Source organism: Molothrus ater, chromosome 25 (assembly GCF_012460135.2).
Source record: "Molothrus ater isolate BHLD 08-10-18 breed brown headed cowbird chromosome 25, BPBGC_Mater_1.1, whole genome shotgun sequence".
Taxonomy (NCBI): domain Eukaryota; kingdom Metazoa; phylum Chordata; class Aves; order Passeriformes; family Icteridae; genus Molothrus; species Molothrus ater.
In genome coordinates, this window is record NC_050502.2 from 4,652,192 (window position 1) to 4,678,545 (window position 26,354).

Consider the following 26,354-nt stretch of genomic DNA (forward strand, 5'->3'; position numbering starts at 1 on the left):
GTCCCCTCCCCATGGGGACGCAGTGCCACCAGGGATGGAGAGAGGTGGCAGTGGGGCCCTGGTGACATTGTCAGTGTCACAATGGGGTGGGAAGGGACAGGGCAGAGCCTGAGTTCAGATTTCAGCCAGATTTTATTGTGGATTTGTCACCTGAGACCAGAGCTGCACCCCTGGTCCCCTCCCCATGGGGACACGGTGCCACCAGGGATGGAGAGAGGTGGCAGTGGGGCCCTGGTGACATTGTCAGTGTCACAATGGGGTGGGAAGGAAAGGGGCAGAGCCTGAGTTCAGATTTCAGCCAGATTTTATTGCAGATTTGTCACCAGCAGCAGCAGAGCTGCGCCCTGGTCCCCTCCCTGTGGTGACAGCAGGACAGAATGCCACCAGGGATGGAGAGACGTGGCAGTGGGGCCCTGGTGACATTGTCAGTGTCACAATGGGGTGGGAAGAGACAGGGCAGACCCTGAGTTCAGATTTCAGCCAGATTTTGTCCCCTCCCCGTGGTGGCAGCGGGGACACAGTGTCACAACGGGGTGGGAAGGGACAGGGCAGACCCTGAGTTCAGATTTCAGCCAGATTCTATTGAAGCTTCGTCCCTGGTCCCCTCCCCGTGGTGGCAGCGGGGACACGGTGCCCCCAGGGATGGAGAGAGGTGGCACAGCGCGGCACGGAGCAGTCCAGGGAAGGATCCCCCGTGTTCCCCAGCAGTGGGGGGATGCTGGCAGCTGCCCCGCTCCGGAGCTGCCGCCTCGTGGGAGGTGCTGGGGGCCGGCCCGGCCCCGCTCCCTTCCTGCTTTACCTGTTCCTAATTGCGGCAGAGCCCGGCAGGAATGGCAGCCTCTGCTCTGCCGGGGGCAGCGATCCCAGCCGCTTCTCCCACCAGCCTTGGGCCGCCGCCAGGGTGTGACTGGAACGCGCTGAGGCCATGGCAGGAGCTGGCAGTGCCACTCGGGACCCCCGGCCCGCTGTTAGCACACGCTGCAGTGCTTGGCCGTCCTGCCCCTGCCCCGGCCCGGGGGCTCCCTGCCCCGGGAATCCATCCCGGGCTTGGGGATGGGCTTCCCGAAAAAGAAACCCTCCTCCTCCGAGTCTGAGTCCGAAGATGAGGAGCAGGTGGGGCACCAGGAGTCCTCCTCTTCCTCCTCCTCCTCCTCCTCTGTGCCATCCCCTGCCCGGGCGCCGCGTCGGGGACGGGAGGTGCCTGCCTGGAGCTCTGGGTTTCCATTGCCTGCAGCTCTTCGGGGTTCAGGGGGCCCCAGAAGGGGTCTGGGCTCGTTGGGAGGCTCTGGGCCGGGCTGGAGGGCTGAGGGGTGGCCGGGTGGGGGTCCCAGCACCCCTGGGTGCTCCTTGGCAGTGTCACTGCTCCGCTCCCGCGGGGCTGCTCCGAGATCCTCGGGGCTCCTGAACGCGGGGTGCACTGGGGGCTGCTCTGAAAACGCCTCTGCAAGAGGGGAACGGGGTGTGAGGGAGGGAGGAGAAGCTGAGCCTGTCCTCCCACAGCCCTCCCACAGCAAGGGACACAACGGGCTGGCACCCAGCCGCCCACTCCCGGCTCCCACCGTGGGGACTTTGTCACCAATTCCCACGGTGTGACATTCCCAGGAAAGTCCCCAGAGCCTGGATTTGCTCTCACCCGTGGCAGCAGGATCCTACCAGCCCCAAAGCCCCCTGGATTTGATCCTACTCCCAGCTCCCACCCCATGGCAGCAGGATCCTACCAGCCCCAAAATCCCCTGGATTTTCTCCCCCTCCATGGCAGAGGCTCCTACCATCCCCAAAGTCCCCAAAATCCCCTGGATTTGCTCCCCCCCATGGCAGCAGGTCCTACCATCCCCAAAATCCCCTGGATTTGCTTCCCCCCCCACAGCATCAGGTCCTACCATCCCCAAAGTCCCCAAAATCCCCTGGATTTGCTCTCCCCCCATGGCAGAGGCTCCTACTGTCCCCAAAATCCCCAAAGTCCCCAAAATCCCCTGAATTTGCTCCCACCCCACAGCATCAGGTCCTACCATCCCCAAATCCCCTGGATTTGTTCCCCCCCATGGCAGCAGCTCCTACCATCCCCGAAGTCCCCAAAATCCCCTGGATTTGCTCTCCCCCCACGGCAGCAGCTCCTACCATCCCCAAAATCCCCTGGATTTGCTCCCCCCCCCATGGCAGCAGCTCCTACCATCCCCAAAATCCCCTGGATTTGCTTCCCCCCCCACAGCATCAGGTCCTACCATCCCCAAAGTCCCCAAAATCCCCTGGATTTGCTCTCCCCCCATGGCAGAGGCTCCTACCATCCCTAAAATCCCCAAAATCCCCTGGATTTGCTCTCCCCCCACGGCAGCAGCTCCTACCATCCCCGAAGTCCCCAAAATCCCCTGGATTTGCTCTCCCCCCACGGCAGCAGCTCCTACCATCCCTAAAATCCCCAAAATCCCCTGGATTTGCTCTCCCCCCACGGCAGCAGCTCCTACCATCCCCTTCCCCTCCCTGCCCGCCGCCCGCCGCTGCCGAGCTCCTGCCGGCGGCTCCGGCCGGGGGCCCGGGCGTGCACTCGGGGGATGGAGCGGAGGCGAAAGCGGAGTCCGAGGAGTCGGAGGCGGTGGAAGAAGCGTCCTGGCCGCGGCTGCAGGTGTCGGAGCAGAAGAGGCGGCCGCGGCGGCAGGTGAGGGGCTGTCCCCGCAGCGGGGCCCGGCACAGGCTGCAGCACAAGCAGGAGGCTCGGGCGTGCCAGTGCAGCCCCTGGTGCGTGACCTGCTCGCTGTCGGCACCTGCGGGGCGGACACGGCTGAGGGGAAAGGTGCTTCGAAAGGAAACCAAACCAAAAAAAAACAAACCAAAACAAAAAACTACCCCAAAACAACAACAAAACAAAACAAACAAACCAACCAACACCCCCAAAAAACCCCCTAAAAAAAACCCCGAAAAAAAAACCCCAATCCCTCCAAAAACCAAAAAAAAAAAAAAAAAAAAAACCAAACCAAACCAAACCAAAAAACCTAAACGACAAAAAAAAAAAAACAACCCAAAAAACCCCCCAAAACCCCAAAACAAAACAAAAACAACCCCCCCCCAAAAAAAAACCCAAAAAACCCCAACCCCCCACCAAAAAAAAACCCCAAAAACCAAACCAAACCAAGAAAACCCCAAACCACAAAAAGAACCCCCAAAATAAACCCCAAAAAACCCCAAACCAAACCAAACCAAACCAAAAAAACAACATCCCCCAAAAAAACCCCCACAAAACTAAAAAACCCCAAAAAACAAAACAAAAGAAAAAAGAAAAGACAAACCACAAAAAAACCCTAAAATAAACCCCAAAAAACCCAAACCAAACCAAACCAAACAAACAAAAAAAAAAAAACCAACCCCCCCCCCCCCGGAAAAAAAAACCAAAAAAAACCAAAAAACCCCCCAAAACCCCCAAAATCCATGCTCTGAAGTGTGGGGAGGCCCTGCAGGGTGGCGGCCGTACCGATGGGGTCCCCGCACGCCTGGCACGGCTCGGCAAAGAGGCTCTCGAAGCAGCCCCGGCAGCAGGGGCGGCCGCTGCGCATCACGTAGCGCTGCCCCCGCAGGGGCTCATCGCATTCCAGGCAGCAGAAATGCTCCAGGTGCCAGCGCCGGCCCTCGGCCTCGATGCACTCCTCCATGAAGATCAGCTGGAATGGGACAAAAAACAAACCCCAGGCTCTCAGCGCCCCACGGTGCTTGGCTGCGCTGGGTGGTGATGTGTCGGAACTCAGCGCATCCCTCCGGGTGGCCAGGGTTCCCCAGGACCCCAGACCCTGGCACACAGCCCAGAGCACCTGGGGATTTGATTGTGACCCCTGGAGCGAGTTACCAGCTTTGTATGAGGACCTGAAAGTCACAGAAGTTTAAATAGCATAATAATAAAATTATCACAGGGTGAAAAGGTCGATTTTAGGATTTTTGGAATGGGGACAAGATGGAGGAACTTGGGCATGTCCAGCCTTTCTTCTTCTTTTTCTTGGTCTCCATTTTCTGCAGTGATGTTGGCACTTTGGGGTGCAGGGAGCTGCCAGGCACAGCTCAGAGCAGGACTGAGAGAAGAGAGGGGGAGAGAGGATGAGAGGGAAAGAGAGTAAAAGGGCAAGAGCGTAGAAAGGTAAGAGAGCAAAAGCGTAAGGGGATCACCTTCGGTGGCCACACCATTGTTTTCCAGTTGTTCAGTAACTGAGGGATCTCAAAGCTTGCTTTCATTTCAATCTCACTTATAGTTTCCATATTCTCAAAATCTTTTGCCAGGCAATCATATTGATAAGGCTTTCCTGTTCCATCTTGCCCAACAGGCACCCACCTGGTCGCAGGAGGCACAGCGGGGTCGGAAGAGCTCGGCGTGGTGCCGGCCGCAGTAGATCCTCCCATCCTGCTGGAAGTAGATGAGATCCACCAGCTGCTGGTGGCAGAAGTGGCAGGAGAAGCAGGATGGGTGCCAGAACTGGTCGCCCAGGCGAGACGCCGACACCCCCGGGTCCCCTTTGTTCAGCCTCCGGCCGCACTGCAAGGCAGGGGGACACCAGGTTTGGGGCAGGGCTGGCTTTTGGGGACAGCTCCCTGCCAGGGGAGGGGAGCTGGAGGGACAGCTCACCTTCCTGCAGGGACAGCCGTGGCAGGGCCCTGGCACGGGGCACGCCAGGCCCTGTCCCAGAGCCTCCTGTCGGCGGCGGGCGCTGAAGGCGCGGAGCTGGCGCCGCTCCTCCTCGGCGAGGTCGGGGCAGTAGCGCTCCTGTGGGGCACGGGGGTCAGGGGCTGGGCTCTGCTGGGACACCCCCATCCCATTTCCTCTTCTATCCAACAACCTCAAGAACGCTCCCAGCGCAATTACAAACACAGTCAAAACCTCCTTAATCAGCCTAATCCCGATAACAATCTACATCCACTCTGGAACAGAAAGCCTCACCTCCTTCTGGGAATGGAAGTTCATTTTAAACTTCAAAATCCCCATCAGCCTGAAAATAGACTTCTACTCCCTTACCTTCTTCCCCATTGCACTGTTTGTATCATGATCTATCCTACAATTTGCAACATGATATACAACCTCAGACCCTTACATTACAAAATTTTTCACCTACCTACTATTCTTCCTAATCGCTGTACTCATCCTAATCATGGCCAACAACCTATTTGTCCTATTCATTGGCTGAGAAGGAGTCGGAATCATATCCTTCCTTAGGAGTTTAGCTTTTATCTTTTCCAGACATTTATAATCCTGTAATTCTTTAGTGGTTAACTCTAAACTTTAGTGGTAAACTCTAAACTTTAGTGGTAAACTCTAAACTCCACACACAGTGTTGGCTGCTGCTTTCCCATTTTTACACAATTCTTCTCCAGGCCTGGGAATCAACACCTCATTGGTCAGGCCCTGAGAGATGGGAACAAAAGGGAGTTGGGGGAGCAAATTTGGGTTCAATGACTTCATTACCTGCAGCTGTAATTGGAAGATTAACCCTCAATATGCAAATGGCCCAAACTTATAAAAGCATGAAAACCCCGTGACCCATGGTCCATTTTTGGGTGGGCTTCAGCTGCATTTAGGGCAGCTGAATAATAAATAAAAGCGCTTTTTATTCCCTTAATTTGGCCTGGCCTCTGTTTTTAGGGAGTCTCGGCAGCAGGTGAGGCCGGGGAGGGGAGCAGCAGCCGGGGAAGGGGGGTCTCACATCGCAGTCCTGGGGAGGCAGCTGCTGCAGGAGCGCTCTGGCGCGGAGCCGCGTCCGGTCACAGGCAGAGCCCGGCTGGGGCGAGCACGGCGGCACCTTGGGAGAAACACCAAGTTCAGAGGGGGATTGAAATGTGTTTAAGGGGCTGAAATGTGTGTTGAGGCCCAGAAACGGGGTGGGAACCACCCACCTCGGGGGGCTCCAGGTACTCCTCCAGGGCACAGCCGGAGTCGCTGTCGGAAGAGGCCGGGGGGAGGCCCCCGGTGGTGCCGCAGGGAGAGGGCTCGTCCTGCTGGGGCCATGCAGGGCTCGGCAGGGACATCAGCTGGGGACAGAGAGAGAGCCACAGGTGTCAGACACGGGGCAGGGAGCAGGGATCCATCCCTGGACACGGATCCTGTGTCATGCAGGGCTCGGCGGGGACATCAGCTGGGGACAGAGAGAGAGCCACAGGTGTCAGACACGGGGCAGGGAGCAGGGATCCATCCCTGGACACGGATCCTGTGTCCCTGTGGCAGCAGGACAAGCAGCTCCTCATCCCTTGCAGGGACCTGGGACACATCCAGCTGGGATGATGCTCCAAGGCACCACAACCTTGAGATCTTTGGCTGAACCACTGCAGGAATCCGAGGGATTTTTGGGGGGGCTCCTTTCTCTTTGGGGGTTACAGCAAACCCACACTGAAGATACAGGCACCTGGCAGGGCTGGGGGTTTGTCTGCTGAGCAGGAAGGGATGGGATGGGATGGATGGGATGGGATGGGATGGGATGGGATGGGATGGGATGGGATGGGATGGGATGGGATGGGATGGGATGGGATGGGGATGAAGCCAGGCAGAGAAGACTCCAAATGCCCAAGCCCAAACTGGAACAGGTTTTGGAAAACAGCAACACCCACAGCAGGAGCTTTCCCCCAGCTGCCACAGCTAATCCCAGGTCTAGTGGCCCATCCCTGAGTGGGAACAGACCGAGGTTGAGCCCAACTCAGTGGAAAATAATTCCTTCCCCTCGGGCTGCCATTGTTCTGCCCAGGGCTGTCCCAGCCCACAGCACACGCCTGGCTCAGGGTTAGGCAGTGAAACCCATCCGGAGCCCTCCCCTCCTCCCCACGTGGGCTCTTTCCACCACGGCGCTTCCTTCCTGCCCTGGCTTCCCAAAACAAAGGCCAGATGCTGATGTGGTGGCGGCTCCTGGGGTTCCCTGGATGCCAGCCCAGAGCCTGACGCCCTCAGCCCACACTTCCTGCCCTGCCATGGGGAGCCAGGGTGGGATGGAGGGGAAAATCACGGAGCTGTGACCAAACACACCCAGGGATTTGCCCCTGCAACACCCACCACGGATGGATCAACTCCTCTGGAAAACATTCCATGCATAAAACAGTCTCGGGGATGAGGGGTGAGAACCCCCAGACCATGAAATTTTGGTCCTCCTCCACCTCTGCCACCACGAGGACCCCGTTCCCTGCTCCACACTGGGATGGTGCTGGTGTGTCCCCCCTGCCAGGGACATCCCAGTGTCCCCAGTGCTCCCAGCAAACGCCTCCTGAGCAGCACCTGGGGCTGCTGGGATGTGGCAGGGGCAGCCCTGGGGCCCGGAGCAGGTGGGATCAGCTCAGGTTTCCCTGCCCTGCTGCCGGGTCAATGATTAACACACCGGCTAATCAGAGAGATAAAACAAAAAGGGCTGCTGGCTTTTCCCTGCCATTTGGGGTCTGGAACCCTGGGGGGATGCAGGGCTGGTTTTTTAGGGTGTTGTTCAAAGCTGTGCTTTGCGATAGGGATGAAATAATCTGGCTGGACTGGGTGTTTGCTGCCCAAAAAGAGCCCTGGCCTTGCTGGCTTGGTGAGGGACCACAGCCGGGTCAGGGAGAGCCTGGGATGCCGAGTGGGGACCCTCGTGTCCAGCCCCAGCTCTGCTGCTGCCTGGTTTGGGAAAATGTCCCCATTTCTCCCTCCCGTGGGAGGTGGGGGGCGTTCCCAGGCTGTGCTGGGCTCATTAAGCCTCCAAAGCTGCATTTGTGTAATCTCTTGGAACTTTGCTGTTAATTAGACCCCTGCGATGCTCGGGGGACTCGGGGGGGGTGGCAGTGCCAGCCTGGCCCCGTCCCCGAGAGCCGCAGGGACCCCAAGCAGGGCCACCAGCACGGGGGGGGTGACCCTGGGGTGGGGAGGGCGGCTTGGGCAGGGCGGGGATGTGCCGGAGAGCCCAGCCCAGCCCAGTTTGATGTGATTACAGCGGCTGGCAGCCGTCTGGGCTGTAAACAAGTCCCTGTAATTAGCCCCAGACGGTGACAGAGGTACGCGCCTCCCATGCTAAAGAGCCAGGCAGCCCCAACAGGTCTGGCTCCTCCGCTCGCCAGCCCTGTCCCCTCTTCCTTCCTGCCCTCCCTCGCTGCCTCCGGGCTCTGCTGCCGCTGCCCTGCCCTGCCAAGGGATGCAGGGATGCTCCCAGCCTTGCCCCGGACCCGCGGCGGAGGTGGCACCGTGGTGGCACTTTGGGGCAGCGAGTCCCCGAGAAGGGACGTGCGACAGACCCGTCGGGCAGGCTGGGTGGCACCGGCTGTCATTTGCCTTGGCTGCAAATCCTCCGTCCTGCCTGTGGGAGCTCCTCCGGATGCGTTTTGCCCGAGCTCCTCTCTCGCTCTCCCCAAAGGATCGGAAGCCGTCGCGGCTCCCTGGGTACAAGAGGCTGAAATTCCTGGGAATGTTAATGGGATTTGGCTCGGCGGGAGCAGCCCCCGTCTCCAGCTGGCTGTGGGAGCCCGTGTGGGCTCTGCTGCCAAGGTCACACATTAACCTGGAGCTCAGCCACCCCAGCCTGCTCGGAATTCAGCGCGGGCTCCCCGTTCCCAGCCCGCCCAGGGAGCCGCATCCCATCCATCCCCGCCTCAACTTCGCTTCTGCAGAGTCCCCAGGGAGACACAACAACTCCAAAAAGCCCCTCAAAGCAGCGCTGGCAGCTCCCAGGGGCACAGATCCACGCTGGCCTCACCCACGGGATAACCTGTTTGTGCTTGAGCTCCCGTCAACACAGCTGCAGAGGCAGGAACAGAGATGCAGAGAAATGAAGATGCAGAACAACAAAGATGCAGAGAAACAAAGATGCAGAGAAATAAAATGCGGAGGAACAAAAATGCAGAGCAACAAAGATGCAAAGAATAAAGTTGTAGAGAATAAAGATGCAGAGAAATAAAGATGCAGAGAAATAAAGATGCAGAGCAACAAGGATGCAGAGAAATAAAGATGCAGAGCAAAAAGATGCAGAGAAATAAAGATGTATAACAACAAAGATGCAGAGCAATAAAGATGCATCTTTTGGGGTGAGATAAGCTGAGGTCTGGCCGGGAGAGCCGGAGCAGCAAGTCCTGCCCGACCTGGAGCCGGTCCCACCGAGGAGCCCTCGGTGCCTTTTGGAGCTGGGGTGGCACCAGGTGGAGCAGCCCTTGGTGCCACTGCTGGGCACAGCAGAGTCGTGGCCCTCGCTTTAAAAACGCCTTTGCAGCCCCCCCAAACGATGGGGAAGGGTCTCAGCATCCTCAGCACCGTGTCACCAGAGGGGACCGTGGCCTGTTGGCTCACCAGAGGATGTGCCAGCGCTGCCAAAGGCTTTTCCTGTGTTTTCCCGCGGGCACGGCAGGAGCAGTAATCCATTAACCCACCCTGGCTCACCCATTCGTACACCCGCAGGTACGGACCGAGACCCCCGCCCCTCCTCTCCCTGAGGCCACCGGGGCGAAGATTCGCGACCCCCTCCTCTCCCCGTGACCACCAGAACGGAGCCCCCACCCCTCCATGTGGCCACCAGGATGGAGATTCGCGACCCCTCTTCTCTCTCCACGGCCACTGGGATGGAGATTCGCGACCCCCTCCTCTCCCCGTGACCACGGGGATGGAGATTCGCGACCCCGCCTCTCCCTGTGACCACCAGAACGGAGCCCCCCACCCCTCCCAGTGGCCACCCCGGCAGGTCCAAGGGGTCCAGCTCCATCCCCGCTCCCGACTGCTCCCATTCCCTGCCGATCCCAGGGATGGTGGCACCAGCGCTGCCCGCGCACCTGGCAGAGCCTGGCACGATGGAACGCGCGTCACCTCCCGCTCTCAGGGGACATTTCCCGAAAACAAAGACAGCGATATTATCTCCTCCCCACCCCCCCAAAAAAAATCTCCAAACAGCTCAAACCCCCCTGCTCTGCCTCACCCCCTTCCCCTCGCAGCAGGACCCTCCCGCTGCCCCCTGCTTTCCTTCCCCCTCTCCCCCAGCTCCATCTCCGCTCGGAGCTGGCACAGCCGAGCCCGGCACTCCCTTCCAGCCTCACGTACCTGCCCTTTCCCGGCGCTCCGGGCCCCGCTCTCCGCCGCTCCGGGCTCGGCCGCCCGCTCCAGCCCCGCCGTCCCGCCCTGCTCCGGAGCACGCCAGGGAATGGAGCCTGGGCTGGGAAAACTTCGCAAAGCGAAAGGAAAACATCCAAGCTCAGCCAGGGAAACGCTTTTTTTTTTTTTTTTTTTTTTTTTTTTGCTCTTTCTTTCCTCTCTCTCTCTTTTTTTCCCCCTGCCTGCCCAGGCACTGGCTCCGCGGCTGCCGGGGTCCTAATTAGAGGCTTTTTAGCCTAAACCTCGGGAGGCAGCCAATGGCTGGAATTCCAGGGCAGGCAGGGAGGGGAAAAGGGGGGGGGGGGACATTAACCCTACAGGGGAAAGAGCTGTCGATGACATCTGGCTCGCTCCTACCTCTCATTTTCCGAGCGCCCGCGCCCTTCCCTCCATCTGCGGCTCGGTTCACCCCAGGTTGCCGTTTGATGACTTTTTATGATCCCGCGCGGTGATTTATTTCCCTGCCGAGATCAGAAAGAGTTGAAGCTTCATGAAAGAGGGGGAAGTGTCATTACACCCCAATTTAGAGGTGGAGAAACTTTGGCTGGGCTCTCACAAAGGAGTTAGCCAGCGGCAAGTCAGGATGTCCCAGTTTCCACAAGCCCTGCACACCTGACGAGGCTCCTCCAGACTGCAGCAATTCCACCCAGGCGGGAGTCAGGGGAAAATTGATCAGAGCACGGCGTCCTGCTGGTGTTTCTGTGCATTTCTCACCACGCTGTAAGATTTTCCTGCCTGCTGATGTGGCTTTGGGGATGAGAACTGACACAGCATCCCCCAAAAACCCCCCAGGTCTGCAGGGACCAGGCTGGATCTCTGCCACCTGCGTGGTCCTGGGAGCTGTGGCTGGTTTTGGGAGCCCTGAGGGGTGCAGATGGCTCGTGTTGGTGCTGGGATCAGGGCTGGGAGTGCAGCCAGAACTCACAGGGGTGGTGATTTGGCAGAGGAGGTGCCAGGCTCCGTGACAAGCCCGTGGCACTGCTGGGTGAGGCCGTGCAGGGCGGTGCTGGGCACAGGCTGTGGTGCTGCTTTATGGAAGCGGTTGCCCCATCCCAAGGTCAGGTTGGATGGGGCTTGTGATGCTTTCTTAGGATTTTAGCTTTTATCTTTTCCATACATTTATAATCCTGTGATTCTTTAGTGTATAACTCTAAACTCCTCGCGCAGTGTCAGCTGCTGCTTTCCCAATTTTACACAACAATTCCTCTCCAGGCCTGGGAATCAACAACACCTCACTGCCTCAGGCCCTGAGAGATCAACAAAAGTGATTTATTTAGGGGGAGCAAACTTGGGGTCAACGACTTCATTACCTGAAGCTGTAATTGGGAAATTAACCTCCAATATACAAATGGCCCAAACTTATAAAAGTGTGAAAACCCCGTGACCCGTGCTCCATTTTTGGGTGGGCTTCATCTGCCCTAAATGTACCTGAAGGCCGTCCAATAAATAAATAAATAAATAAATAAATAAATAAATCTGCTCTTTATTTTCTTGATTTTATTTGATCTCTGTTTTTAGGGAGCCGGGATAAGGAGCAACCTGGGATATTGGAAATTGTCCCTTTAAAAAGGATTTTTAAAGTCCCTTCCAACCCAAACCATTTGAGGATCCTCTGCACAATCCCCTGAGCAGGGGGAGAATCAGGAGGAGGAAGAGGAGGGGGGAAGCACCCCCATGCTGCTCTCCCCCCTGTACAGGGGTCCCAGCGGGGCTGGCACTGCCCGGGGTCCCCGTGAGGTCCCTGATGTCCCCACGCTGTTGTCCTGGTCCCTGCAGCTTTATCTTGGCCCCGTTGCTGTTGGACTTTGTCCCCGCGGGTGGTGACAGGGCCCCCCCCTCGTCCCCTGCTCCCCCCCATGCTCCTCCATCCCTCCCCAGGGCGGAAAAATTCACGGGCAAAGTCCTCCTTGGGCACCGGGGGGGGGGAACACAGAGGGGTCACCGGGGCTTTCCCGAGGTGGCATCGGCCACTGCGCCTTGGCAACAGCCCGGGGGGTGGCCCCAGTGTCCCCTCAGAGGGCGGGACACGGCTCAGTGGCTCTGTGTGGCCGCAGTGTCCCCTCGGAGGGCGGGACATGCTCGGTGGTGCTGGGATGAGGAGCTGGCAGCTCCCCCGACACCCCTCTAGAGTCTGCATCAACTCCCGACCCCCCAATCCCCCTCCCTGACCCTTCCTTGAGAAACCTCCTGGCCCTGAGCCCCCAAATCCCCCTGCATTGACCCCCAGCCCCTCTCCCTCCCCAGTTCCCCTCCACCGATCCCCCTTGAGCATCCCCCAAACCCAGACCCCCAAATACCCCTGTGCTGCCCCTCTCCTTCCCCAGACCCCCAAACCCTCTCACTGACCCCCAAACCCTCTCACTAACCCCCAAAACTTTCCCCAGACCCCCAAACCCTCCACTGACCCCCAAACCCTCCACTGACCCCCAAACCCTCTGTGACCACCCCAAACCCTGCACTGACCTCTCAAACCCTCCATTGACCCCCCAAACCCTCCACTGACCCCCAAATCCCATTCCCCAGACCCCCCAAACGCCTTCCGTCCCTCCCCTTCACGCTGACCACGCCCACACGACCACGCCCACCCAATCACCGCCCACCAGGCCCCGCCCCCTCAGCGCCGCCGCGCCCCCCTGGCGCCCCCTGGCGGCCTCGCGGCGCTGTCGCGGTGTCGCTGCTCCGGCGGGCCCGGCCCGGCCCCGATCGCTCCGGGCCCCACCGGGGACCCCCGGACCCGCCGGGCCGGGCAGGGCCAGGGCCGGGCCGGGGGCCCCGACACGCTCTGAGCCCCGGGAAGGGCCGGGCCGGGGGCTCCGGGCCGCAGGTCCCGGACGGCGGAGCCGGGAGCGCCTCAGGTACCGAGCAGCGCCCGGAGCGCGGCCGCGGCATCGCCCCCGTCCCCCTCCCCTCGTGCCCTCCCCGGGCTGCCCCGGCCGCCCCTCGCAGCCAATTCCCCGGGAGCCCCCCGAGACTCGCCCCTTCCTCAGGGCCCTCGTTCCCACGGGCTCTGCAGGCCCGTCCTCCTCCCTCCATCCCCTTCCTCCTCCCTCCATCCCCTTCCCCATCCCTCCAGCCCCTTCCTCCTCCCTCCATCCTCTTCCCCATCCCTCCATCCCCTTCCTTATCTCTCCATCCCTTTCCTCATCCCTCCATCCTCCTCCCTCCATCCCCTTCCCCATCCCTCCATCCCCTTCCTCCTCCCTCCATCCTCCTCCCTCCATCCCCTTCCTCATCCCTCCCATGTCCCTGCAGCCCCATCCTCCTCATCCCTGCAGCCCCTTCCACCTTCCTCCATCCTTTTCCCCATCTCTGCATCCCCTTCCCAATCTCTGTATCCCCTTCCCCATCCCTCCATCCCTTTCCTCCTCTCTCCATCCCCTTCTTCCTCCCTGCAGCCCCTTCCCCATCCCTCCATCCCCCTCCTCTTTCCCCCATCCCCTTTTTGCCCCTCCTGCCCCCAGAGCTGTCCCCCTGCTCCCCCTCCTTTTCCTGGCTCTGTCCCTGTGTGTCCTGGAGGGGCTGATGTGGGTCCAGGTGCTTTTCCACACGTGGTGTCCGTCTGTCCCTGTGCAGGGGGTGTCAGGCTGCCCCCCTGACCCTTTGGGATAAGGGGAACTTTCTCCAGCTCTGGCTTTAAGGAGGGTGTGAAGGCACGAGGGGCTTCTGCAGTCTGGGGGGTTCGGGAGGATGGGAACAACCTGGGAATTCGGGAGAGGCTGCTCCAGGCAGGGCTGAGGAGGGTTTGGGTCGGGATCCTGGGAGTCTGGGTGGGGCTGGTGGCCTTAGGAGGGAGCCAGCCCTGCTGTGGGGACCCTGCAGGGCTCTTGGGGTGGTTTTAGGGACTGGCTGGGCTCTGAGCTGGCAAACAGGGCTGGGGAGGTGAGCTGGAAGTGCAGAGCAGGAGCCTGGGGAGTCGGGAATCTCAGTGGCTGTGTGGAAGGGATGCTGATGAAAAATTCACCAGTGAGGAGCAGGGGGAAGCACCCAGGGAGTGCTCAGGGATCTCCTGGTGGTTTTTTTAATTCATTTGTTCGATTCTCAGTGTAAAAACTGTCCTTGGTAAGCCACAGCACTTCAGGCCGACCCCTCACAGATGGAGGTGGAGGGAGAGGAGTGCAGGAAGAGGAGAAAAGGCAGAAGGTTTTCTCCCAGCTCCTATTCCTGAGGGAATTGCTGGGGTGGGAGTGGGAGAGCCCAGCCAGAGAGGAGCCAGCCCCCAGTGCCCAGATGAGCTGGAGCAGGATCTGTGCTAAATTCCTGTGAGGGGAATGAATAAACCCCTGCAGAGGCCAGGAGGAGCAGCAGCAGGCTGGGGCAGGGCGTGGGGTGGCACAGGGAAGGGCTGGGGCTGCTCTAGGGCTGGCAGGTGTGTGCAGGAGGGCACCTGGCACCGCCTTTGTTTGTTCTCAGCTCGCACAGAAAGAAACTTTCCTCTCTCCTGGGCACTTGGCAGGGCTGGGGCACGGTGGGGAATTCTGCAAGGGCCAAGAGGTGCAGTGGGAGGTGATTTATGGAGCTTCTTTTTGATGTAGAAATGGAATGGGACCCTTGGGCAGCTCTGCCCCCTCCCTCCACACTGGAAGGGGCCCGGGGCAGCTCTGCCACTCTGTGAGCTGTGGTTTCATTGGGAGGAGGGGGAGGCAGAGTCTGGCAGAGGGAGAGACTTGAAATGGAGAGAGATTTCCAGTGGAAAGAGGTTCCAAGGGAAAGAGGGTCCCGATAGAAGATGTTTCCAATGGGAAAAAGTTTGCAATAGAAAGAGGTTCCAAGGGAGAGAGGGTTTCGAATGGAAAGAGGGTCCCAATGGAAAAAAAAGCTTCCAATGAGAGAGATTTCCAGTAGAAAGAGGTTCCCAGTGGAAAGAGATTTACAATGGAAGGAGGTTTCCAATAGAAGGAGGTTCCAAATGGAAAGAGGGTCCCAAATAGAGAGAGGTTTCCAAATGGAAAGAGGTTCCCAACAGCAGGAGGGTCCCAAATAAAGAGGTTTCCAGTGGAAAGAGGCTCTCAATGGAAAGAGATTCCAAATGGAAAGAGGTTCCCAATGGAAGGAGGTTTCCAATGGAAGGAGGTTCCCATGGAAAGGGGGTCCCAAATAAAGAGGTTTCCAATAGAAAGAGGTTCCCAATTGGAAGGAGGTTTCCAATGGGAAGAGGTTCCCAAAGTGCCGTTTCCTGCCCTGGTGCCGGGCTGGGGATCCTGGTGGATCAGGTGGAGACACTGAGCTGCTCTCAGGGCACACCTGGCATTGTCACCTGCCCAAGTTCCCACCAGGGACAGCAGAATTTCCCATTTCTCACTACAATTAAAAGAAGCAGGAATATTTCTCACTGTGAGTGCAAAACACAGGAGTGCTCCTCACTGCCTCCCTGCCTGATCCTCGCACTGACTGGGTCAGATATCAGAATTTTGGTGTTTTCTGGGACAGATATCAGAGTTTTTGTGTTTTCTGGCCTTTTTTTTTTTTGCTTCTCCTCCTCCAAAGCAGAGCAGCTGCTGTCCCCTGACCCTGAAGGACCTTCCCTGCACTGAAGGCACCTTCACATTCCTCAGCAGCAGCAGCAGCTGCCTCACCACCCCTGGCTGCTCAGTTTTATTTCCTTCACCCTGCTAAACCCCACTCCTCTCTAGGATTCCAAAGCCAGGAAATAAAATGTATCTTAATTAATTTTTTTTTTTTAAATTATTTTTAGCGGTGTGTTTTTCATCGTTGTGCAGAGTTTTCTGTGTTGATATAAATGTAATTAATTCAACACAAAATGCACCTGCTTTCCTTGGGTTGTCTGAAGGGAAGTTCAGTCACTCTCCCACCCCCTGCTTTTGAATTTTCTCTGCTTTTATCATTGTTTAATTGTGTTCTCCTTGCCAGGTGGAAGATGGGAGTGTTCCCCTCCTGTTTTAGGTGAAACCTGCTTGCCATGAAATCCCGAGGGAGGTAGAGGGACTGCAGTGGGAATTCCTTCTCACTCCTCCACAACAAACCCAACAACTGCCTAATGGTAAGAGTTGGTTTTGATTAACATTTATGGCATTAATCAAGGAGCAGAGCAAAGAGTTGGAGCTCCAGACTCACAGGGATGGGGAGGGCACAGCTGGACAGGGTGGGAGAGGTGGATTTTGGGATTTGGGATCTGATTGTGCCACCTTCTGTGTCCTGTCCCCAGGGATTGCCTCTCTGCCTGGCGTCATGGGGAGCTGCTGCAGCTGTCTGTGCCCAGACAGCATCCCAGACAACCATCCCACCAAATTCAAGGTAAATTTTTGTCCTTCCAGCCCCATCAGAGGGTCTGGGACAGCTCTGACTGCACGAGGGGAGAGCAAACTCCTACACACAAGCATCCCTCCAGAGGATTTGCAAATTCATCATTTCTAGTGATGAATTTGGGTTTTTTTTTCTTTTATTTTCCTCCCTTTCCTTAAGAAACTTCTGCTGAAAATGCATTTGTTGCTAAATTGCCTCTGCTTGGGAAATGCAAGGAAATGGGGGACTGGAGAGAAAAACCTTTTATTGCTCAGGGCTGTGTTCCAGAGCCTGGGCTCAGCCACAGCAGCTGAGCTGCCAAGGGCTGCCAGCTCCTGCCAGCCACGGATCCCTGCTGGCAGCTGGGAGAGAGGCAGCAGGAAACGGGGGGAAATCCATGGAATTGCAGGAAATGGGGGAAATCCATGGAATTGCAGTGCTTGGAGCTGCTCAGGGACACCTGGGAGCCCTGTCCAGCTCTGGGTCCTCACGGCAAGGGAGATGTGGAGGGGCTGGAGGGAAGGGAATGGAGCTGGAGCAGCTGGAGAAGGGTCTGGAGAGTCCTGAGGGAGCTGGGAAGGGGCTGAGCCTGGAGAAAAGGAGGGTCAGGGGGAATTTGGGATTTTATCCCAGGGAACAGGGACAGGAGGAGAGGGAACGGCCTCAGGCTGGGCTGGGGAGGTCAGCGATGATGAGAGAGACAGGGAGACTCTGAGAGATGGTCAGAAGAATCCAAATTTATTGTGGACTAAAAATCGAAATTTACCTATGCTCATATACTATTTTGGGAAGGCTAGAAATGTTTTATTACAATGATTGGGTTAATAATCAGCATTTTACAGCATCTCTCTCTAGCAGAAATCTTGGTGTAATTTTCCTATCCACGAAGTCAGCCTGGTTTAATCTTCTTGCAATCTTCAAAGCTGTTTGTTCTTGCCAAGGCATCCTGATTATCAAATCTCTTATGCTAACCAGACCCAAAGTCTTGTGTGTCCCAAAAAGGGGAGGTTTGGGCTGGAAATCAGCAGGAATTTCCTCATGGAAAGAGTGGTCATGCCTTGGAAGTGCCCAGGGAGTTCCCCACAACTTTCCCCAATCATTGTTCTTGGGAAAGGCTGTGAGAAGATCAGAAAAAAAGAATGAAAACCAATTCTGATCCTAACTTTTCCACCTGTTACCGTGAACACGCGGAATGCGTTACGGAGATAACAAAAGGGCGGTTTCTTAATTAACCAACGTTAATTTGTTAATTAACACGGGTGTCCCTGCAGGTGACCAACGTGGACGACGAGGGGCACGAGCTGGGCTCGGGGGTGATGGAGCTGACGCGGCGGGAGCTGATCCTGCACTCGCACAAGCGCGACGCCGTGAGGTGGCCGTACCTGAGCCTGCGGCGCTACGGCTTCGACTCCAACCTGTTCTCCTTCGAGAGCGGCCGCCGCTGCCACACCGGCCAGGGTCAGTGCTGGGACAGGGACAGGGCAGGGCAGGGACAGGGCAGGGACAGGGACAGGGACAGGGACAGGGCCTGAGGGGACAGGGACAGGGACAGGGACAGGCAGGGACAGGGACAGGGACAGGGCCTGAGGGGACAGGGACAGGGACAGGGACAGGGACAGGCAGGGACAGGGACAGGGACAGGGCCTGAGGGGACAGGGACAGGGCAGGGACAGGGACAGGGCAGGGACAGGGCCTGAGGGGCTGCGGGGCTTCGACTCCAACCTGTTCTCCTTCGAGAGCGGCCCCCGCTGCCACACCGGCCAGGGTCAGTGCTGGGACAGGGACAGGGCCTGAGGGGACAGGGAGAGTGCCAGGGGGGACAGGGACAGGGACAGGGCAGGGTCAGTGCTGGGACAGGGACAGGGACAGGGACAGGGCCTGAGGGGACAGGGCAGGGACAGGGACAGGGACAGGGCAGGGACAGGGACGGGGACAGGGCCTGAGGGGCTGCGGGGCTTCGACTCCAACCTGTTCTCCTTTGAGAGCGGCCCCCGCTGCCACACCGGCCGGGGACAGGCAGGGACAGGGACAGGGACAGGGCCTGAGGGGACAGGGACAGGGACAGGGACAGGGACAGGGACAGGCAGGGACAGGGACAGGGACAGGGCCTGAGGGGACAGGGCAGGGACTGGGACAGGACAGGGACAGGGACTGGGACAGGGACAGTGCCTGAGGGGCTCCCTGAGGACAGGGACAGTGGCCAGGGCAGGGACATAGACAGGGGAGCTTCAACTCAACCTGTTCTCCTTCGAGAGCGGCTGCCGCTGCCACACCGGGCAGGGACAGTGCTGGGACAGGGACAGGGACAGGGACAGGGACAGGGTCAGTGCACAGTGAGGGTCAGTGCCTGAGGGGTTCCCTGGGGGCTCCCTGGGGACAGCGTCACTGCCCGGGACAGGGGCAGGATCAGTGTCTGGAGGGCTCCCTGGGGGCTCCCTGGGGCAGGGTCAATGCCTGAGGGGTTCCCTGGGGCTGGGTCAGTGCCTGGGGGCTCTCTGCGAGCAGCAATGCTGAGATTTCTCTGCCCTTGATGCCCAGAGAGGCTACCTAGAACAGAGGCTAGACAGAGTTAAAGGAATAAAGTAGGATTTATTAAAATATAGTGACAGTGACCTCTATTTATTAAAATATAGGGACAGAGGTGCTGGGGAAGGGCTGTCCCTGTCCCCTCACCTTGTCCCCTGTCCTATCTTCAAGGATACACCTTGGGCAGTACAAGAGCCCAGCTGTGGCTCCACCCAAAAGTGGACACCTGGTCATGAATTTTCACACTTTTATAAGTTTTGGTCCATTTCCATACTGGGGTTAATTGTCCAATCACAGCTCCAGCTTCTGCAGTCCCATCCTCCCAGCTTGCTCTCCTCAATTTGCTGGTTCTGCTCAGAGCTCTGATTTTGGAACTTGGTGACAGAGGAGAAGGTTTCCCACCACGTTTCCCTGATGCTGAGAGCATGGAGAGGGAAGTGACTCATCCAGGAGCTGATGCCAAGTCACAGCAGCACTGGGAATAGTCTGGGAATTGAGGAATTACAGTTTTACACTGGTGCCTCTTGGTTCCTTCACCAGTCTGGCTCTGTTGCTTTTTAAAAAGAGCTGAACATTTCCTTGGCATCTGCATCCCCTGGGAGAAAAGCAAAAGTTGTTTCCTCGTTCTGTTAATGTGTTTGTAAACTCCAAAAGGGCTCCCGTGAGTGCTCAGGGTCTGTGTGAATCTACACTGGCATCTGCTGCTCTTTAATGTTTATTTCAGTGGGGTTTTCCTCTCCCATCAGGGAATTTGTCCTTTGGTTTCTGGTTTTTTTTTGCCTTTCGCAGGGTTGAGGATCAGTGGTGAAAATTTAACCCAGGGATAAAAGTTCTGCCCTCAGCGTGGTTTGGTTCTGTTCAGGTCCAGGCAGAGGGGAGGAAGCAGAGCTCTCACACCCTGCAGAGGTTTTATCAGGCACTCTTCAGGCAGAAATGAGAGGGGTGATGTGTTTTGTTGAATTTTCTCCCTTCTTTGAAGGATTTTATCCTGCTTATTAATTTTACCTGGAGCCCTCCTTGCTGCTGCTGCTGCTCCCCACCTGATGCAAGGCAGATCCAGCTGGGTTTTTTTTGGTGGAAAATGAGGATCTTTGGGAGCAGCCCTTGTTGCCAGGCTGTTCCTGTTGCCATGGCTGTGCTGTGTGTGTATGTGCCAGCCTGGGATTGGCTCCTGGCCTGGGCTGCTCCTTTGGGGACAGACTCTTCAATCCCAGAGATTTTTAAAAACGTGACATTTCCATCCCTCCCTCCTGTGCACGGGGCCCAGCCCAGCTTTGAGGAGGCACTGCCTGGGTTTTCCCCTGGAAAAGGATGCAGGGGGTGCCAGGGGGGTTCAATAGGAGAGGGGAGCAGCTCACCTGGCCCCCCACACCTGTGTGGGGTGAGATTCCTCTGCACTGAGGGGGTTTAAACCAGCCTGGGCTTGTGGCAGGTTGGGAGTGGAACTGGATGATCTGTAAGGTCTCTTCCAACCCAAACCATTCTCTTTTCCATGATTTCTGCTATTATTTCCTGAAAAATCCACAGGGTTCTTAGTTGTGGCTTGATGGTGCTAAACAACAGCAGAATAAATCAGAATTCATTTAGAAACGGGAACGACGCATATTTTTAAATTTTTAAAATATTTTTTAAAAAATATTTTAAAATATTTTTAAAGCAGGATCATTTCCTTGCTGTTCTAACCCTCCTCTCTGTCCCTGGCAGGGATTTTTGCCTTCAAGTGCTCCAGAGCAGAGGAGATCTTCAACCTGCTGCAGGACCTGATGCAATGCAACAGCATCAATGTGGTGGAGGAGCCCATGGTGGTGACCAGGAACAGCCACCCCTCGGAGGGGGAGTTGGCCCACAGCCCCCAGGGCCCCACCAGTAAGGGGACAGCACTGGGGACACAGGGCTGGGCTGGGTCTTGGTTTGAAAAGTCTGCTAAGGAAGGCAGGAACTTCCCTTGAAATGGAGAATTTGAACCCCCTCCCTCGTAATTATTGTAATTTTGAAATTAAGGGGTTCTCAGGGGAAGATATGGGAGGAGGAATAACAGTTATTAGGGAAAAAAATAAAAATAAAATAAATTTATAATGATCCCTCCTGATTATTGAAGTTAAGGGGTTCTCAGGGGAAGATATGGGGTGAGGAATAAGAGTTCTTTATTAGGGAATAAAAATAAAATTAAAATGCAATAATACAAAGCAACCCTGACAGAGTCAGAGCAGGAGCTGATCCCTGTGGGTCAGGGTGGGGGCACAGTCCCATTCCATGGTGGCTCAGCCCTCCTGCAGTGCCAGCTGTGCTTCTGCTGGAGCATTGGAAAGGCTCAATTCCTGTCTCCATGAATAATTCCTTAGATTCAAAGGAGGGCCTGGCCCTGGCATGGCCCCTGGACAGGCCTGTTTTACCTTCCAGGGTGTCCACAAGAGCCCAGCTCACTCTGAAAATGTGATAATTCTATTTTGTACCCATTCAATGCTCCTCTGCCTTGATTCCCTCACAGGTCTGGGCTACACTGGACTTCCCAATGGATTTCACAGCTTCCCTGGAGAATCCCTGCCCTGCTCTGCAGCCCAGCACCCCTCAGTGAGCAGCCTGAGACATTCCTCTGTGGGGGAAGACTCTACCCACCCCCTCCTGGGGCCTGAGGAGCAGGTAAACCCACCCTCAGCTCTGCTGGCTGCACTTCTGGGTTTCCCTCACTCAAAGCTCAGGGGATCCTCACACCTCGTCACTCTTTTTATTCTCTTTACTTCGTTTTACTCCTGGAGGCTTCTGCTCTTTGATACTTCACTAGAACTGGTGTTCTGTCAAAAAAAAAAAATCTGAGTTTTATCCTCAGCTCACTGGTATTTGGGTGGCAGTGACCTGCCAGCTGTCACACAGCTCCTGAATTCAGACCCTTTTTATTTTTGGTTTTGAGGTTCAGGTTTTTGCTCGCAATTGTAGAATTTTGAGATTTTTTTCCTACAAAACCCAGCTGGTCTGAGCCACCCCCAGGGAGGCCTGGCAGGTGTGAGGGCTGTGGGGTCACCTGTGAGGACACTGGAGGGCACAGTTTGTGAGATGTGCACCGAGCATGACACAGAACCCCAGAATCACTGAGAGAAGATTAAATCCAACCTGTGCCCAGTCCCCCCTGGGCACTGAGTGCCACATCCAGGTGACACCTGCAGGGATGGGCACTCCAAACCTGCCTGGGCAGCCCCTTCCAAAGCCTGACCACCCTTTCCATGAGGAAATGTGGTGCTGTTTGCAGGGGCCTTAGGATGAGGGAAGAGATGAGAATGTTGACTCCATGTTTTAGAAGGCTTGATTTGTTATTTTATGATATGTATTCTATTAAAACTATACTAAAAGAATAGAAGAAAGGATTTTATTAGAAGGTTAGCTAAGAATAGAAAAAGAATGATAACAAAGACTGTCTGAGGCAGTCTGGACAGCTGGACTGTGATTGGCCATTAATTAGAAATAACTAACATGGACTAATCAAAGATGCACTTGTTGCATTCTACAGTAGGAGATAATTATTGTTTACATTTTGTTTCTGAGGCTTCTCAGGAAAGGATTTTTCATAAAACATGTCTGTGACAGGGAAATTCCTGTCCATCCATGAGGACACACAGTGTGCATCTGCAGCTGCACTCATCATCTCTCTCCCAGCCCACAAAACCCAAACCAACTTCTACATTTTACCTCCCAAAACCTTCCCAACTTCCAAAATCCTTTCTCCTCTGAGGAATCCCCCTCTCCTGGTGGTTTCTCAGCTGCTTTGCTCTGGTCTGTGCTGTCTCCTCCTTTCACTGTCCCTCTGCTTCTCTCCTTGCAGTCCCACACCTACGTCAACACCGGGGAGCCGGAGCCGAGGGGCCGGCACTGTTTGCACTCCCTGCCTGAAGCCCACCCTCCTTTCCCCCCTAGGAACCACAGCTGCTCCCTGGAAGACCGGAACCCCCAGGTCTTCCTGCAGCCAGGGGAGGTGAAATTCGTGCTGGCTCCCACCTCCGGCTACCGCCGGCTGTGCCGGCAGCCCCGCCAATGCCGGCCTCACCTCTGCGCCCCCAACAACAACAACAACGAGTGCCAGCAGGGCTGTCCATCCCCACAGTGTGTCTATGAGAACCTCAACGGGCTGGTGGCCCCCAGCAGCTCGTCCCTGTGCCGGGCTGGTCGCTCCAAGGCGTCCCGGGAGGACGGGAGCTGCTCCCAGCGCCGCTCGGCGCTGCTGCACTACGAGAACCTGCCGGCGCTGCCGCCGGTCTGGGAGCTGCAGCCAGCCCAGCACAGGGATGAGGACGCTGGCGCGGCACCCACACCGTCCCCAAACGGCTTCTCTGAGGCTGGAGAGGAGGAGCCCCTGCAGAATCCCCCCGCGGGCTCGGAGCCGCGCCGCGCTTTCCTGCCCAGGCCCAGGCGCAGCCGCCTGCCCAACGTCTTCAGCTTCGACTTCCCCCGGCCCTGCCCGGAGCCTCCACGGCAGCTCAACTACATCCAGGTGGAGCTGGAGCCCGAGGCCTGCAAGGGACAGCAGGAGCCCAGGGTGGCAGCCCCCGGCAGCCCCGGTGCCCGCCGCACCGACTCCTACGCCATCATCGACCTCAAGAAGACGGCGGCCATGTCCAGCCTGCAGCGGGCCCTGCCCAGGGACGATGGCACCTCCAGGAAAACTCGGCACAACAGCACTGACCTGCCCCTCTGAGGGCCCCAAGTGCCAGCCCCGTGTCGTGGCTTTGGTCCCTGCCCTTCGCTGTGTCCTGTCCCCCTCTGAGTGTGGCTCCCTCTCTCGCCATTGCCATCCCCCGGGGCCCAGCGTGGCTCCTGCAGCTGCTGCTGTTGAGGCTCTGTCTGTCTGTCCGTCCTCCCCTCTGTGTGTTGCTCGTTTTTCAAGCCTTGTGGGATGTTTGGTGACTCTGAGGGTGGAATTCCGGTGGCACAGCCTGGGGTGAGGCAGGGCAGAGCCAGCTGGGCAGTGCCTCGGGGCCGTGCTCCCAAAACTGAGCTGCTTCAGGAGCTCTGTGCACGTGGAGCCCGTTCCCCGTGGATTCCACACCTCCAGGAGAGCTCTGTGGTGAGGCCTCTCCAGAGCTGGCGTTTGCCTTGTGCTCCCAGCGGTGCCTGGAGATGAGGAGCTCACGCCGTGGCCTTTCCCTCCTCAGCTCACTGTTTGTTCCTGAAGCTTTTTATCCTTCTGTCCCTGTCTCAGATCCAATTTCAATTGGGCAGCTGCAATGAAACCAGGAGGACACAGAGCCATGGGGCACACACTGTGATCACAGAAACCTGATTGCCTAAATCCTTAAATTCCCTCCCCTGCTTTAGAAGAGGAGGGAAAGGCCACAACCATGAGGGAGATTGGAAGTTTGGTCTAGAAAACTTCACTTGTGCCATACCCTGCTTTGGTTTTTTTTTTACCAGGGTTCTATTTGGCAGCTGCTGAGAAGTGCTGTGGGTTTATTTATTTGTTTACTGATTTATTTATGAACTGCTCCTTTGCATCCCAGTTCGTTGCCAAACTGGTGCCAGTCTGCAGCCTGCGCTCGCTGGGGCTCACTCCTGCCTGGGGGGACAGGTCCCAAAAGAGCTTGGTGGCTTTGCTGAGCCACCAACTGGGGGAAAAAAACCACTGTGGAGAGGAGCAGCTGGGAATGAAGAATTCATGAACTGGGGGGCTGAGCGTCAGGGGGTGGGTGGGAAATGGAATGGGAGCCGTGGGAGTGGGAGCGGAGCCGCCGGGCAGCCGAGCCTGGAGCGGCATCAAAGCTACACCCACGAGCCTGGCTGGGGCTGGGAGCAGCCCAGCTCGGTGTCAGGAGTGAATGTGCAGTTTGTTCTCTCAGCTGTGGGCCTGGAAGGGCTCAAATTCCGGGTACATTCGTGGCCTTTCGCTGTGGATTTCTGTCTCGATGCCGGGGTGGCGCTGAGCTGCCCCGGGATGTCCCCTTGTCCCTCCCCGTGGGACACGCGGCACCTCAGCCTGTCCCTGGATTTCTGTGCCTGTTCTGATGGAGAGCGGTGCTCTGGGGTTCTCTGGGATGCTCTGGGATGCTCTGGAATGCTCTGGGGTGCTCTGGGATCTTGTGGGATTCTCTGGGGTGCTCAGGGATCCTCTGGGGTGCTCTGGGATGTTCTGGGGTGCTCTGGGATCCTCTGGAATGCTCTGGGATCCTCTGGGGTGCTCTGGGATCCTCTGAGATCCTTTAGGATGCTCTGGGGTTCTCTGTGATGCTCTGGGATCCTCTGGATTGCTCTGGGGTGCTCTGGGATCCTCTGGGTTGCTCTGGGATGCTCTGGGACGCTCTGGGATGCTCTGGGACACTCTGGGATGCTCTGGGATCCTGTAGGATTCTCTGGGATGCTCTGGGATCCTGTAGGATCCTCTGGGATGCCCTGGATCCCCCCTCCCTGCAGGCTGTGCCCGCGTTCCTCCTGGGACAGGAGCTGGCTGCAGTGCCAAGCCTCGTGTCCCCCTTGTCCTTTTCCCGCTGCTGGCACCCATGGAAGAGGCAGGAGCCCCGTCCCCCAGCTCCGAGGGCCAGCAGCTCCAGTCCCAGGCCTTGGAAACTCAGCCTTTTGTTTGGCTTTTGGTGCTGTCCTGTCCTGTTGAGCCGTGACCCCGTTGGGAGCAAGGCCACGTGTCCCCAGTCCGAGTGGTGCCATGTTTGTGTCGCAGAACGTGGAGTTCTTGGCTTGCTGTTGCACTATAAATTCCGAGTGTGCCACGTGCTTCAACCCACCGGTTTTTCTTTTCATTTTGGAAGTCCTTGTGCTCGTCTTCCATTCTTTCATCCGTCCCTTGTGCCACCTGTAACTGAAAGGAGACCCAAGTAATATATTTTTATATGTATAACAAATGACTTTATTTGAAGGAAAAAAAACAAAACCACAAAAACAAACAGCCCCCCACCCCAAGTAATGTATCCCCCTAAATCCAGCTTTCATTTAGGGAAGTGAGAGAAGAAATTGTTTATATCTATCTATCTATATAAATATATATATATATATATATATATATAAAAGTTAACTGCGTTAAGCTTTAAATAAAGTATTTAAATAAAGAATTTCTAAGCCGTCAGTGTCACCCTCTGGGACAGCACAATTCCCTCTGGAGCCTCTGTAGGAACCTGCTGGAGCTGAGAAATACAAAATCACTTTTTCCCCAGAAAGGGATAAGAGGATGGAATGTTTTCATCTTCCGTGAGGGTCCTTTCCAGGGAAATTAAATTCCAGGGGAGGTTCTGGGGTGGCTCTTGGTGCCTTGGGTGGCAGCAGCTCGGGGCTGGGGCTGTCCTTGGATGGCCACGTGTCCCTGAGGGTGGCATGGAAGGGTCTGCGAGCTCCTGGGATCAGGGAATTCCCCCTGCAGTGCTGGGGTTTGGCTTCTTTTTTCTACCTTTTCTACCTTTTTCCTACCTTTTCTACCTTTTTTCTACCTCTGTCGAGGTCAGGATTGAAGGCACTTGAGATGATGCTTTGTGTTCAGGTCAAATGCTCTCTGACTCTCTCCTGGGAGTCAGAGTCTGTCAGCACAGAAAATCCAAAATTCTCAGCATCCAGAACTCCA

At 56.7% G+C, this 26,354-nt stretch overlaps 2 protein-coding genes across 2 annotated transcripts; one reads left to right on the forward strand and one right to left on the reverse strand.

Annotated features, from left to right (window-relative positions):
* Positions 1–879: 879 nt before the first annotated feature.
* PRICKLE4 (prickle planar cell polarity protein 4) lies at positions 880–10,166 on the reverse strand. The gene is made up of 8 exons (XM_036398180.1): positions 9,992–10,166; positions 5,863–5,997; positions 5,673–5,768; positions 4,601–4,738; positions 4,310–4,510; positions 3,464–3,650; positions 2,463–2,759; positions 880–1,441 (listed from the first exon to the last, which is right to left on the reverse strand). Exons 2-8 carry the CDS (start codon positions 5,992–5,994, stop codon positions 969–971), a joined length of 1,524 nt encoding a protein of 507 aa, XP_036254073.1. The 5' UTR covers positions 5,995–5,997; positions 9,992–10,166; the 3' UTR covers positions 880–968.
* A 2,586-nt stretch (positions 10,167–12,752) lies between these two features.
* FRS3 (fibroblast growth factor receptor substrate 3) lies at positions 12,753–25,851 on the forward strand. The gene is made up of 7 exons (XM_036398544.2): positions 12,753–12,897; positions 15,911–16,040; positions 16,206–16,294; positions 17,554–17,740; positions 20,513–20,674; positions 21,297–21,448; positions 22,623–25,851. Exons 3-7 carry the CDS (start codon positions 16,229–16,231, stop codon positions 23,490–23,492), a joined length of 1,437 nt encoding a protein of 478 aa, XP_036254437.1. The 5' UTR covers positions 12,753–12,897; positions 15,911–16,040; positions 16,206–16,228; the 3' UTR covers positions 23,493–25,851.
* Positions 25,852–26,354: the final 503 nt, after the last annotated feature.